We start from the raw sequence: 14521 nt of genomic DNA, 5'->3' as shown, positions 1-14521 counted from the left end.
CAGCGTAACAATGAAAAGTGATCCCAAAACGTTTCAATATTTGCCCAAGGGGTGCTATATAGATGGAGAAAAGCAGGGGGCCTAAAATGGATCCTTGTGGAACCCCACATTTCATAGGAACATGATCTGAAGTGACGATATTACACAGAGTGACTAGTTAAGTAAGATGTCAACCACATGAGGACACTACTAGCAATCCCAAAGTAGTTTGCACGCCTATACAGTAATATACAATGGACCAGTGTCAAATGCAGTGCTGAGATCTAACAATAGGAGCATTGGTCTTAATAAAGCAACAGAGATAAAACTGATGAGATTTTACTGATCTATACCATTATCAATTCTGATTTTCAGTAAGATTCTTGATCAATTCCTTTAGTGATTACTGACCAATTTTCTGTGTAGAAAAATGTAAGTCTCCACAGGCTAATACACACATCAAGATATATTGCAGTAACAAAAACTAATACAAATCTCACAAACGATATACACTCAACAAAAATATAAACGCAACACTTTTGGTTTTGCTCCCATTTTGTATGAGATGAACTCAAAGATCTAAAACTTTTTCCACATACACAATATCACCATTTCTCTCAAATATTGTTCACAACCCAGTCTAAATCTGTGATAGTGAGCACTTCTCCTTTGCTGAGATAATCCATCCCACCTCACAGATGTGCCATACCAAGATGCTGATTAGACACCATGATTAGTGCACAGGTGTGCCTTAGACTGCCCACAATAAAAGGCCACTCTGAAAGGTGCAGTTTTATCACACAGCACAATGCCACAGATGTCGCAAGATTTGAGGGAGCGTGCAATTGGCGTGCTGACAGCAGGAATGTCAACCAGAGCTGTTGCTCGTGTATTGAATGTTCATTTCTCTACCATAAGCCGTCTCCAAAGTCGTTTCAGAGAATTTGGCAGTACATCCAACCAGCCTCACAACTGCAGACCACGTGTAACCACACCAGCCCAGGACCTCCACATCCAGCATTTTCACCTCCAAGATCATCTGAGACCAGCCACTCGGACAGCTGCTGGAACAATCGGTTTGCATAACCAAAGAATTTCTGCACAAACTGTCAGAAACCATCTCAGGGAAGCTCATCTGCATGCTCGTCGTCCTCATCGGGGTCTTGACCTGACTTCAGTTCGTCGTCGTAACCGACTTGAGTGGGCAAATGCTCACATTCGCTGGCGTTTGGCACATTGGAGAGGTGTTCTCTTCACGGATGATGCGAAGGAGATGTGTTGCACTGCATGAGGCAAATGGTGGTCACACCAGATACTGACTGGTATCCCCCCCCCAATAAAACAAAACTGCACCTTTCAGAGTGGCCTTTTATTGTGGGCAGTCTAAGGCACACCTGTGCACTAATCATGGTGTCTAATCAGCATCTTGATATGGCACACCTGTGAGGTGGGATGGATTATCTCAGCAAAGGAGACGTGCTCACTATCACAGATTTCGACTGGTTTGTGAACAATATTTGAGGGAAATGGTGATATTGTGTATGTGGAAAAAGTTTTAGATCTTTGAGTTCATCTCATACAAAATGGGAGCAAAACCAAAAGTGTTGCGTTTATATTTTTGTTGAGTATAGATCACATTACTGAGGCAGCTTTGTTGTGATTTGATGCTTTATAAAATAAAATAAAATGCAACTTGTTCTGGATCTAGACAAAAATCCAGATCCACCAGGTTAAACTTAGTATGTCTCGGCATTGATAATACAGAATTTAGAAATGTCCTGAAATGGTCCAGAATATCATATAAAGTTCAATCTGGATGTTTTATGTTGGATCAGCTTTGGTGCATCTTTTTAAAAACACTTAAAAAAAAAAACAAAGCAAACGTAGAAAAAATAAATGTAAAGTCTGATTTTAAAAGAGGCATTCTTCTGTTTTTGTCAGGGAGGAACTTCCATCATGTCAGAAATGAAGAATCTGAAGATGCACATAAAGATACAGCCAAGGCCCCAAATTTACATAAATCTTGGATAAAAACTGTCAAAACACAATTTTACCCAGCTACACACATCCCACGTTCCTAAAAAAGTTAAAACTATTTAAGAAAAGCTGTTAAATTTTCATGCATCATCAGCTTTCATTCCAGTTCAACTCTGCCTGAGGTATCACAGACGCTAACATAGAGTGATAACAAGCAACATATAGTTGCTGATAAACATAAAGGCTGCAGAGATAATCTAGTAACAAGTTCAGATAAACCATTCAACAAGCTTAGTTTCATAAAAGCCTTAATGAGCAATATAATGCAAAAACCAAATAAAACAATATTTAGGGTTTTTCTTTTTTTACTGCAATCACTTAAAGTATGTTGAAAACTGCATGTACTGAAAATTCTTATATAGTATTTATACATAAAAAATTACATCTTGAATTTGCAGGCCCAATATTGAAAGTAGAATTTCAGCTTTTATTTTGAACAGCGTAAAGCGACATCTGCCAACTTAAAATAATGGATTCATTAAATATGCATTATTTTTATTCACGATTAAGTGTTCTTCTGATCATTTGACTGTGAAAATCCCCAACTTCAAATTGTATCACAGCACATTAACCCTTTTGCTGTGGCAAGCCTCCTTATTCTGCAAAATAAGAAAAAAAAAATGTTCATGAAAAGTTAATGAAATCTGTCACTGAAACTAAATATAACAGATCATTCTTCCCCATTGCACCACAATCTTGTGGTTGTTCCATCATCTGCATGCTCTTTAACTTCTCTATTCTCACTCTTTAACTGATCACTGATTAACTTCAGCTGCTGTCAGATTGAGAATTAACTTGCCAGTTTTGATTTCAGTTGCTCAGGAGGCACATGCACAAAGTCTTTATTTGTCTCAGAGAGGAACACTGTCAAATATAGGAGATAATACAGAGCCATACTAAAATATGAAATGTAATGAAATGGAACAAAATGGAGCATAATGGGGAGCGAAATGGGCCTAGAATTACGGTACATTTCAGTACATGCACTCAATTATGACCAAATGACCTTCATATCATAGATTACTCACATAGTAAAATACGCTTAACACAAAATTGATGCCACAATCCACTGCAGAAGCAAATACCAACATTTCATCCCATTTTGCTGATTATTGGTAACCGCCTCTAGGTGCCAGCACATTTGATCCCATTTTGTATGTTATTACCCCATTTCACAATTATCAGTCCCCATTTTGCTCCATTTTGTATTTTAGTATAGCCAGATAATACACAGTTAATTTGTTGTGGCTTTATCCTCTGGTTCTTTGTAGATCACACTATAGCTCAAGGGCCTTACTTGGCCCCCGGGCTGCCAGTTTGAGGCCCCTGCATTTATTAAAAAAAAAAAAAAAGACAAAATTCAAAAGGCAGCATCCTGGCTCAGCACGTGCACGTGTGTCTTTGCATGCAAAACAGAAAAATTGCAGCAAAATAAATTATTAATATGAGAAAAATTAAATAAATCGGTAGGTTTCAGGTCCAAATGTCATCTCTTTTTTTTTTGCCTTCATAGCTGTCATGCTACATGGATGTAAAGAAAAGCCAAACATAGCAATCTAGAGTTGAAGAATTTAGCAATTGAATGTGTTCCAACTATTTACTTAATCAGGTGGCCCAAGGGGTTTACCGAAAACATTGCATTAACCATTTAAGAATTACAACCATTTTCCTACACCATTCCAGACCATAGAACAAAGTGTTGTTAAAACATCATTTTTACAGCCAGTTTTCTTTTGACAAAGTACAGGGATGGACACATTAACATTTCCAAGTCGAGAAATATAACAGATGTGAATTTTCCGCATGTTTCATCGTTAAAATGATGATTTGCATCAACAATAATCCTTATATATTTAGCTAACTCGTGCTAAATTAACTTAAAAAACAGTTCACCTGCCTCCTCAGTACAATTACGTATTTCCACAGTGTTGTAAGTGCGTTAACGCGTTTAAAACGTTTAACTAAAACGCTGCTAAAACAGAAAAGTGAAAGTAAATCACATTTTTATGGGGTCTCTCACATACTTTCCATTTGAGTTCGAACTTCATTCCAGCGAAGAAGAAGAACCAGCAGCAGCGGGAAACAAATCCAACGTCTCATTTTCGTCTTGTTCGTTTGAAGTCAAATACTTGTATCTGCTCGTCAGTAAAATCGTTGGCAAAATCTCAGTCTTCTGTGTTTATGAAACAGAAGTGTCTCCACACACAAAAGCAACATACTTGAGTCAAACTGGGATTTTTTTTTTTGTCCCTGCGCTGTTCCTCTGGATCTCGACGCTTCCGCGAGATTTACCGTCTCGTTATCGCGATATGTTCGAGCTGGTACTAACCCCCAATCTCAATTCTCTTAACATGCTTCATTTGTACCTAAGCTGATATTTGCTCACAGGCAGTTATTATTTAACATTTATAAACTGGTCCAAAGTCATCGTTATACAGTAATTACTGTATGAGATACTACAGCAGAGCAGTTTATAATTGTGTTTATGTCTGTCTGGAGCTCGATCTCAGAAATTACTAGGTGGCTTTCCTTCATATTTGATATAGTGTTTGTACTATGGACTGTATAGGTTGGTACAGAGCCATTTCCAATACCCATTTGATCAGCATTTTGGGTAACTTCCCACTAGTCCTTGTCAGGGTTAGGATGAACTTTACAATCAGCTTGGGGGTTGTAATATACACCATCAAATAATATAAAGAGGTTATGAGTAGTGGATCCTAGGACTAGTGGACCCTCCCTGTATTTTGAGAAATGGAACTCTGCCCGGGTTATGGACACAAACTGGTCAACACGTCAAGAAGCTTCACAATGATGTGCATCATTTTGAAAGTGATCAGGTCTGGTATTCACACATCACCAAATTCAACCCGCGACAGAACAACTCTGGGTTCCACAAAGCAATCAGACAATCGATCCATCCTCACCTCTCGAAAGCAGCTATCAGGTATTCAGGGGAAACAGATGCGCCTCGCCCTTCTCCTGCCACTGGGGTCTTCAACATTTAGAATTACATAGTGTATTTTTTTGACAGCTGTAACTAAGGTAGCAAATACTCTTCCTGGGATGTACACGGACTGTGTGTGTTGCCTGCACTGAACTCGAGTTCAGTGGTTGCCTGCAACCGTTAGACTAACAGCACCACCATCTGGCATAATGTTGAAATTGCACCTAAAACATCAATCTTCATTTTCACAGATATTTTGACCTACTCTGCTCCCAGCTGCTACAGACCATTGTTATTTCACATAGCACTATCATCTGCCATTTGATTTGTCCCTGAAAAATATCGATGCTCAACTGTGACTTTTGCATCTTCTAAGAGATGGAAATAAATGAATAAATAAAATCTTGTGAGACTTCCAGTGAGACAAAATTCCAATGAGTTTCACCTTGTCACAAAGATAAAAACTAAACGACGTGCTCAAGCAACTTTTAATGATCATATTAGCATTTGTGTAACACAATAACAGAACTATAGCACAAACTATAAAGTACCCAAGTTATCGTTATGAACGCTATACGTGTTGATTATTTTTACAGGTAATCCTTTGTGTGTATGTCTACATGTTTTCTCCAAGTGTGTGTGTGTGTGTGTGTGGTACCCTGCTCACCCCCCAGCAAAATAAAAATAAAAAAAAACAATAAAAAATGAAAATGCACCCAAACTGTTCAAACTATTAATAAAGTAATGAGATCATTTTTTTCCATTATGTTTTTTTAAAGTTATTATTGTTAGCCAGAAAAAAAAACAAGTCCAAAAAAACAATTCCATTATAATATCACAGCGGTATTAAATCTATGTGGTTTGATTCAACCAACAGTTCACCAAAAATAACAGTTTTAGACAAAGCAGGGACACAAACTGACACATTTATAAAGTTCAAAATACCTGCTATCATTCTGTTAATCAGCTCTACCTAACAATGAGGTTTACACTCCCAAAGATTAGGAACCGTTTACTTGAATAGCCTCCAAAACCAGTTTTTACACAAATTCCTTTTAAAGCCCTAAGCCCTAAAGTTGTAACATTTATATAACCAGGAATGTGTTATGTCACTTCTCTTTTATGGTTTGTTGCTTTTGTTACTAAAGATCTTGTACAGTGACAAAAGTTTTCTATTCCTGCTTTTAGGCTGCTGAGGAAAATAGTCAAGAGAAAGCGAGAAGTTGGACAGCAGCTCGGGTCACCCAGAAACGCCCACAAGCAATGAGAGGAGACACTGAAAATGAAATCCAGCGCAACAGACAATTGTTTACAGGTTTATTATAACTTGCACCCTTCTCTTACTCATTCACACATTAATAACTTGCAGGCCCCAAAGAGGTCATGCATGCTGGGAAAATTATGACAGATAAAAAATAAAATAAGTGTGATTGTAACACTGCAGCACTTGCATCTGCATTAACAGGTGAGAGGTGGCTGTGAAGCACCATGCTGCAGTTACACCAGAAGAGGGCTGATGGTTGAAGGAGTCTGTGGGGAGAAAGCTGACGTACTCTGTACACAATAGCAGCAGCGGTGGACGGACTCTAACTTTTTCGTAAACTGATGTCAGCACTGGTCAACAGTGGTGACAGTGATGTGCTCTCCGATGTGTCCTCCCGTTTCAACACCAGGAAAGCTTCCCGACTGATTCCCAGCAGGTCTCGCAGTCCGCTGTTCTCCAGCTAAAGTAAGTACACACAAACAGATGCAGAGGCACACATTCCGATGAAAATGTCAACATTTCTACGCAGAATACACCACATAAATCACATTGTCATTTATGATACAAACCTCGCCAATCAAGGATTTATGATCTCAAACTGACTTGTCTACGTTGATAAATGCAATTTTTGCCTCATGAATAACAACCGCAAAGCTGGAAAATCGATGTACAAAGCAGATTTTTTTTTTAACTGGGTGTATGTTCATTTTAGTGTCAACCTATTTCCAACATTACAAAATAAATAACATTAAAAGTCATCTATAACAGGATTGATCTATATCTGCAACAGTTTAAACTCCCAAACCTGTTAGACTAACAAACATACACAAGTCCAGGTGTAAGCAGGAGGCAGACAGACCACATGGTCCAAGGCCCATGTCAGAAATAAGAGTTTATCCCTTTAACATGTTAACCTTTGGATTATGTTAATCCATAAATTAAAAACAATTAATCTACAAGTAGGTTCAATGACACTTGCTCCTAATTTCATTCATCCCTCCAACATCCACGAACCACGCAGCAGGTGGCAGGCAGGCCTACTGGATATTACATATGCAAGACAAACTTCCTTTTTTAAATTGGTTCTGTGCATCACAGTTCCCCAAATTTCAATCACTTTAACTGCATTAAATGCCTTTTTAATTTGGAGACATGCTAGTTGATAGAAGTCATTGTTTTTTTAGTTATTTTATTCAACTGGAAGGGGTGTACTAATTAATTTATTTATCTATCTGCTCATCCACTCAGGGCATTATACAATGTACATGCTTTAATTTATCCAAAGCCTATCAATATATTTTCCAATTTAAAATTCAAAACCAGAATTTCTGTTTATTTAAAAAAAAATGTTCAACTGCAGCAAACACAAACACTGGCCAACTGATAAATTTAATCTCAAAATCTGCTTATATATGTCATTGGTTACTGAACTGAGATGATGGAACCCCTAAATTCCTTGCAATTGAACACTGAGAAACATTATTCTTAAAGTGTTGGAATATTTTTTTGACGCAGTTGTTCACAAAGTGGGGAAATTTTGAGTGCAATGAGCATGTCAATAACACTGATGCAAAAGTTTTGTTTTTTTTACAAACAAAAAGTAGTGTCACAACTAGAATTTTTTTCAGAAATCAATGTACATGAAATTCTTTCCTTCCCAAAACATTAATTCATGCATGACCCCGGAGCCATTTATGATTTAAATGCATTTCTTTTCTTACAACCTGCTTTGCCCAACAATTTTTTTCTCTATAGAAAGAGAATCTTGACTGACTGGAAGATGTTGAAACTAAGCTTGCAACAGATCAGGATGGTTGTTTTTACCTCTAGTTGTTTAATCCGCTCCTCGTCTTCACATAGCCGCCCCTCATCCACCTCGATTGCTTTCCTCATCACAGAGGCCATCTCATTGATCTTGTCTATATGTGCTTGCATTTCCTATAAGATGAAAAACATATATATGCCAGGATGTTGGAAAAAAAAACTGATTTCCAATATTAAAGCAGATGGGCTACACTGACCGTTGTGTGCTGCTCTTTTAGCTGAGTCACAATGGTGGGGTCATCTCTCTTGCTGGCCATAAGAAGTCTCAAAACCTGCTCCCTGTATTTTGTCATGATGAGCTCCAACGCAGACTGGTGCTCCTCTAACGATGTCCGCAGCTCTGCAAAAAGTGAACACATGTCATGTTATCACAAAACATATGCACCACCCAAGAGCGATCAAGATTTTTTTTAAATCCCCATTAGACACTATCGCTATAGAAACTGGGAGCATTTGCATATGTGGGGGGTAACCTGAATGTGGAAACAGACTATGACATGAATACAACTAGTTTCAAGAGAAGTTAACACAGCTCTCACAAAAGTGGTGAAAAATACATTCATCTGCAGGGTGACTTTAGTCAACACTCAACAACATACTGTTTATTCCAGCTCTCCTCTGTAAAGTGATCTTAATTTTGCCCTAAAATAAAATTCACCCTTGTTTTCCTGCTGAAGCTCTCGGATCTGACGGTTTTCCTGTTGGATTCCCAGAACCAGACTGGAACGTGGACGATGTCGTGCAACCTGGTTCAGTGAATCAATCTCTTCTTGATACTGTCAACAAAAGAAAACAAGATTATAGTAAAACATTTCATTTAGAGCAAAAGACCAACCTGCTCATCCAAAGCCATTTTCACAATCACCATCAAATACAATTCCTTGTGTTTCTGTATAAATAAGGTTACGGCATGTTTTTTCTTTATTAGAATGGCAGTAAAAAAGGAAGTCCCTTTGGCTGATCCCTTGTTTTCACTCAGGGTTGCCACAGCAAATCCAAGGTGGATCTGCATGTTGATTTGGCACATTTGAACCAGGTTTGAACCAGGAACCTTCAGCACTGAAACCAAGTGCACTAACCACTTGACACCACCCCTGCCTAGAATGGCAGTAAAACATATAATTTTAAATGATAATGTTAAAAGCTACAGAATATTTTGTCCATTTTTATTAAAAAGTAACATCCACACAAGATATCTTGTTTTAGTCTCTAATACTTAACACGCCTTATCTAAAACTAGACAATATTTACAGTGCAAGCTTTCTTTATTTTTGTCAATTTCTTTTGTCAACAGATTACTGAATGATGCCTAAGATTTTTTCACAGTACCGTATGTCAATAATAATAATAATAATAATAATAATGGCCATTTAATACCTAGGACAAATTACAGAGGAGGGTGTAAGTCTCAAAGCCCTATATCTACAGATCTCAACATAAAAAAAAAGGTTTTAAAATCCATCATCTAATTTTGAGTTAAAAGTAGAGCAGCCAAACAAACACACTGGGGCAGTCACACAACCTCCATTCTTCTTTGTTGGGTCATGTAATTCAAAATGATTGCAACTCAGAACCAACATCACATGACATGTTACCTGTTTCATGGCCTCCACTCGCTTGTTGAGTGAAGTGGTCTGTTCGATCAACATCTCAGCAGCATTGTCATGGTTGCGCAGCCTCTCCACTAAAGACTTTGCATCTGCCAGGACCGTCTCCAAGGTACAGTTCATGTCTCAGGAAACACAGGTCATTTATTGGGACTAATGAACGATAATGACAATCAAGACTCAGCAGCTCTTAAAGATATTACAATGTAGTTATGTTGTTAATTCTTTATACATTGGATAAATGTTCATCCAAGTTAAAATCGTCTTGACTGACAGATGTATAGATTATTTAATTATTAAATCTAACTTATATGCACTGAAGTTACAATTAATTGAAATTAAATTAAAACATAATCGTTCCTTACGGGTTGCTCAGATAACTAAGCTGTCTCAGTAAGAACAATGCTTAATTTAAATCAAAAACATACTTTTCAGTGGCTTTACTAACCAGTCAAATAAAACCATTTAGCTGGTCTCAAACGTGTCGATGTAAGAAATAAAGTAAAAGAAAAAAAATAACATATGCTTGTAATGAAATGTAAAAACAAAATCTCACTTGTACCTGAAGAACTCAAAGTGCACAACATTGAACTTCCTGTTGATGTATGTCATCGAACATTAGCTACAAGCTAACGTTGGCACCAAACAGTGGATAAGATGTAGTTAAGTTCTATTTTAAAACGGAAAGAAAAGTCGGCATATATGACTTAAGTAATTCAAAACACTCCTTCGCGGATGTATAGGGTACAGAAAGGTTGTTTCTAAGTTTTACGTCTTAAGTTAGCCAGCCACAGCTAACCACGAAAAATAAAATCCTTCTTCTTCTTCTTATTCATATCAAGTCTATTGGCGGTTGAGAAACGAATGTACATTAGCACCACCGGCTGTCTAGGAGGGTGCAACAGTACGCCGTCAAGAAGAAAGAAAGAAATGTAATCATGCATTGTAGAAAAAAATAGCTTGATTCTTTCTATGTTTCATAGTCACATCCATTTATAAGGGGAAAATCGTCCTTCGAATACCCTCAAATAAAATAAAATATATCGCCGCAACACGCGAGAGTTTAGCCACAGAAACATTCTCGCGAGAATAACGTTTCGATTTTGTTTGGCGAAATATGGCGGACAGGCTAACGCAGCTACAAGATGCTGTCAACTCGGTACGACACATTTACGTAGTTTTTAAACATTATTGTTGTAGTCAGCAATAAATTAACTTGTACTTTTTGTTCCGTATCATTTTAAGATGGCAGCTGTTGTTGAAAATAGCCGGGTTGTGTTGACGTGTCCGTGTTGTACACTGCTGGCTGCCAAAGTGTAAAATTGTTGAATTGAATAATTTGTGTTTGTATCCAGCTTGCAGATCAGTTTTGTAATGCCATTGGCGTCCTGCAGCAGTGTGCACCTCCTGCCTCTTTCAGCAACATCCAAACAGCAATCAACAAAGATCAGCCAGCAAACCCAACAGAAGGTGGTAGCTTTTTGAAACCTTAAAATACTTCCGTATTTTCCTCTTTAACAGCCATAGGTTTCGTATTATACAGTTTTGTAACATGATAATTACTAATAGTTTTCCTGAGCACTCATTTTCGTGTTGCCAGTTACTAAAATCTGGCATCTAATCGTGTATATGGAATATTCCACAAAGATTATAAACTGCAAAATAAGAAATGATCATGTCTGTCAGACACATTAAGCTCTGTTCTCACTTTCACAGATACGCATTCCAAAAAGCCATGGTCATACTTTAGGAAATTTTTGTGTCTCCTATGTGCACCAGAACAATTAAAATGCGCTATTTTTCCAGTGCCGGAAATATTGTCAGATGGAAGTTGTGATCTTGTGACTTTAGTTTGAATTCTGCAGTTAGTGGTGTCACACAGTCTTGTTAGGTTTAGATGTTTTTGTCATGTTCATCGAGAACCTTCTCTTTCTCGATGAACAAGCAAGCAGTTAAACAAGAAATGGACTTAAAAGTGTCCATAAGTAATGAAGAGCTCAAGAGTATTATGAACGCCTTTATACAGAAGCAATGGATTGCAGTAAATGCAGAAGGCATGTATACCAAGTCCAAAAGATTATTAGAAATGCAAGTAAAATAACTTTTCCAACAAATGAGGAACAAAATTAGCAAATGTGATTATGGAAAAAGTTTATGTTGTAACACTCCAGATATTCATGAGCTTTCACTAAGGAGCCTGCTGAGGAAAGAATTTAGTAGTGTGCATAAAAATCCTTTTATGAAGTTCAAACTGGACTATGCTAGAATGTTGATTTTCTTTTTTTAAACCAATTTCTATTTTGAAGTACAGTACTGTCCAGTTGGTGGCGGCAGTGCACCAAACATGTTGGTCTTCCATCAGCCAGTAAACCTTTACAAAGAAGAAAGCTTGCCAGATCCCATAAATATAATAATAATAATAATATAATGGGTTGTTGTTGTTGTTGTCTACTTGTAATCATCTTCTTCAAAAACTATAGAAAAAGCAACTATTAGGTTTATACATGTGATATATGATATTAGTGATATTAGTGTAGTTAAATACAGTCTTTGTTAGTCTTATTAAAAGGATTGGGTTTTGTCAGACGTGAAAAATACACATTAAACACTGTTTCTTGGTCGCAGCCATTAAAAAAAAAACAATATTTGCACAATACTCTTTGATTCAGCTGACCATTAAATGAATATACTGTACGTCCTCAAATTATGTGTCATAGAATAATTGTTCCAGTCAGATCCTCACAGTGAGTCTAGCAGTGCATTGTACATAATAACATGGTATCAGGGTCAGGAAATGTTCTTATTTACATATTGGGATTTGTATTGTAGGCTTGATGTTCTGCCTTTTATTGTTTATGTAGAATACGCCCAGCTGTTTGCAGCACTGATAGCCAGAACAGCCAAAGATGTGGATGTACTAATTGACTCTCTACCCAGTGAGGAGTCGACAGCAACTCTTCAGGTCAGAAGAAAAAAAATGGAATATGGCATTTTATGTTGGTGTCAAATTTATTGTTCTCGCAAATGGCACACCAGCAACTAGTCTGTGTCTACCTTATAATATTTCTGTATTCAGTGGCTTTGAGTCTGTCATGTTCATATTTGAGAAGAAGATATGGGGTCATATTAGGATTTGTGTTTGTCAGACAGTAGAGGGAGCCAGGCCACTGAAAAGTGGTCTACTCATGACTTAAAAAAGGTCAAATTATAATTAATGCATTATGATTAATTATGTGATTAATTTTGGGTGTCTTATTTTTGTTTTTTTTTTAATGGACGTGTCTTTCAAGAATGGATTGTACATGCGCACACACTCACACACTGATGTGTGGAATACAGGAAATATTGCTGCTGTTCCTGAAAATAGGTTATTTTAGATTATTCTTAAAAATGCAGGTGGAGAAACATCATTCCTTTGCCTTTTGAGATTGAGAAATGCCTGTTATAGCTTATGGAGTCATGATGTTGGTGGACCTCAGCAGTTTTGCGATGCCGATATATTTGCAGTAGTCTTTAGGGTCCAGATGTTTCCTGTCTTAATGTATGGTTCTGAGGCTTAACCAACAGTGGTTGCCATCCAGGACCCAAGGTTATCTGTGGTGTCGTATATGTGTGCTACACCAGCGCGTGCTTCACCCTCAAATGTGACATGAATGATGTGACCTCTCTACAGGCAGCCAGTCTGCGACAGCTGGAAGAGGAGAACCATGACGCGGCCGCTCGACTGGAGGAGGTGGTCAACCGAGGAGATATGCTGCTGGAGAAGATCCAGAGTGCCCTAGCTGACATCGCCCAGTCTCAGCTCCGCACCCGCAACGGAGCTCCCAGCCAGCCTTCACCTGCCGAATCATGACCTGCAGCTCCGGACGATTTTTCGCATTATGAGACTCGTGACACCAGCCACAGGACTCAACGCAAACACTGAACTTGTTCGTGCAGGAAAACGTTTCACCCAACAAAGTTGGGTGACATGATAGTTTACTGTCCAGAAGACCACGGAACCACATGTTATGAGAAGGATTTTTGGAGTTCTGGCTTTGTCATTGTGATGCCTGTTACATGAACTCACCGATTTAGAATAAAGTGGCAGATTACAGATAAAAAAGTAATTTAAGCAACTAAAATGTAACATGTAAAAGTGTGAAAGGAAAGGATGAAATCAGAATATCAAAGGAAAGCTTAAAAAAAAAACCTTTTGAAGAAAAAAAACACACTAAGGTAATTCTTCAGGTTTAATGAAATGCTTTTTTTGTTTATTTTTTGGTCTGGAAGATTTGAGACTACTTATAGCAAAGTCACATGCTTGTCTGTTTCACACTGTGTGTTTGTGTATGTACCAGATTATTTAGTTGATCTAGTCCCTGAAACCTCTCCACACTCTTCTGATAGCTTTAAAACCATTAACTAGCTCAGTGGATTGCTACTCCGTGTGCAAGTTCGTTTTTGGTTCACTCTCACGTGCTTTGATGTGACATTTACAATATCAACATCTGATTAAACAGTTGAGTTACTGTGGTCTCATACGGGATTTAATCTTAAAAAGAAATATTGCTTTCAGGGGTCACATTATATCAAAATCAGGTTGTATTTACTTTTTGCAATAAGATGTACTTAAATACTTAACATGTATTGATGCTTCCTTACTATTGGCAATGTTTAAGAGACCCAAAACCTGGATTGAACTTTGTAGTATATAACTAATGTACTGTAGCTCTATTAGTGGCCAAGTTATGAAAAAGTAAATTATACAGTTTTTATTGGTCCAGCCCAGAGGTCTGTTATGTATGGTGTGTTTGTGCCTTGGGATGTGTAATGTCATTGTGGATAAACAACTCAATGATTAAAATTCACCAAGGTGGAATT

The 14521-nt window shown here is 37.6% G+C and overlaps 3 protein-coding genes across 5 annotated transcripts in view; 1 reads left to right on the top strand and 2 right to left on the bottom strand.

Moving 5' to 3' along the window:
• The window catches only part of tm7sf3 (transmembrane 7 superfamily member 3), a 25086-nt gene extending 13928 nt beyond the window's left edge, over positions 1-11158 (bottom strand). The window contains exons 1-2 of one of the 2 annotated variants that reach the window (XM_034163687.1): positions 11147-11158; positions 4041-4144 (exon numbers count right to left, since the gene is read on the bottom strand). In XM_034163687.1, the coding sequence (XP_034019578.1) occupies positions 4041-4116 (76 nt within the window). In that variant the 5' untranslated portion in view covers positions 4117-4144; positions 11147-11158. Of the gene's footprint in view, positions 1-4040; positions 4287-11146 lie in introns of those variants that run through there. The other variant, XM_034163688.1, reaches the window with a different exon arrangement.
• On the bottom strand, positions 6265-10511 carry fgfr1op2 (FGFR1 oncogene partner 2). Of its 2 annotated transcripts, none has more exons than XM_034163689.1 (6): positions 10215-10511; positions 9647-9783; positions 8710-8827; positions 8249-8391; positions 8052-8165; positions 6265-6687 (listed from the first exon to the last, which is right to left on the bottom strand). In XM_034163689.1, the coding sequence occupies exons 1-6, from the start codon at positions 10243-10245 to the stop codon at positions 6550-6552; spliced, it is 681 nt and encodes a 226-aa protein (XP_034019580.1). In that variant the 5' UTR covers positions 10246-10511; the 3' UTR covers positions 6265-6549. The 2 variants fall into 2 exon arrangements, with proteins under 2 accessions (XP_034019580.1, XP_034019581.1); XM_034163690.1 differs by having other exon boundaries at positions 10221-10511.
• On the top strand, positions 10687-14521 carry med21 (mediator complex subunit 21). The gene is made up of 4 exons (XM_034163691.1): positions 10687-10817; positions 11014-11128; positions 12520-12620; positions 13332-14521. Exons 1-4 carry the CDS (start codon positions 10776-10778, stop codon positions 13509-13511), a joined length of 438 nt encoding a protein of 145 aa, XP_034019582.1. The 5' UTR covers positions 10687-10775; the 3' UTR covers positions 13512-14521.

This window comes from Thalassophryne amazonica, chromosome 22 (assembly GCF_902500255.1).
Source record: "Thalassophryne amazonica chromosome 22, fThaAma1.1, whole genome shotgun sequence".
Taxonomy (NCBI): Eukaryota; Metazoa; Chordata; class Actinopteri; order Batrachoidiformes; family Batrachoididae; genus Thalassophryne; species Thalassophryne amazonica.
This window is presented reverse-complemented; position numbering and strand designations above follow the sequence as displayed.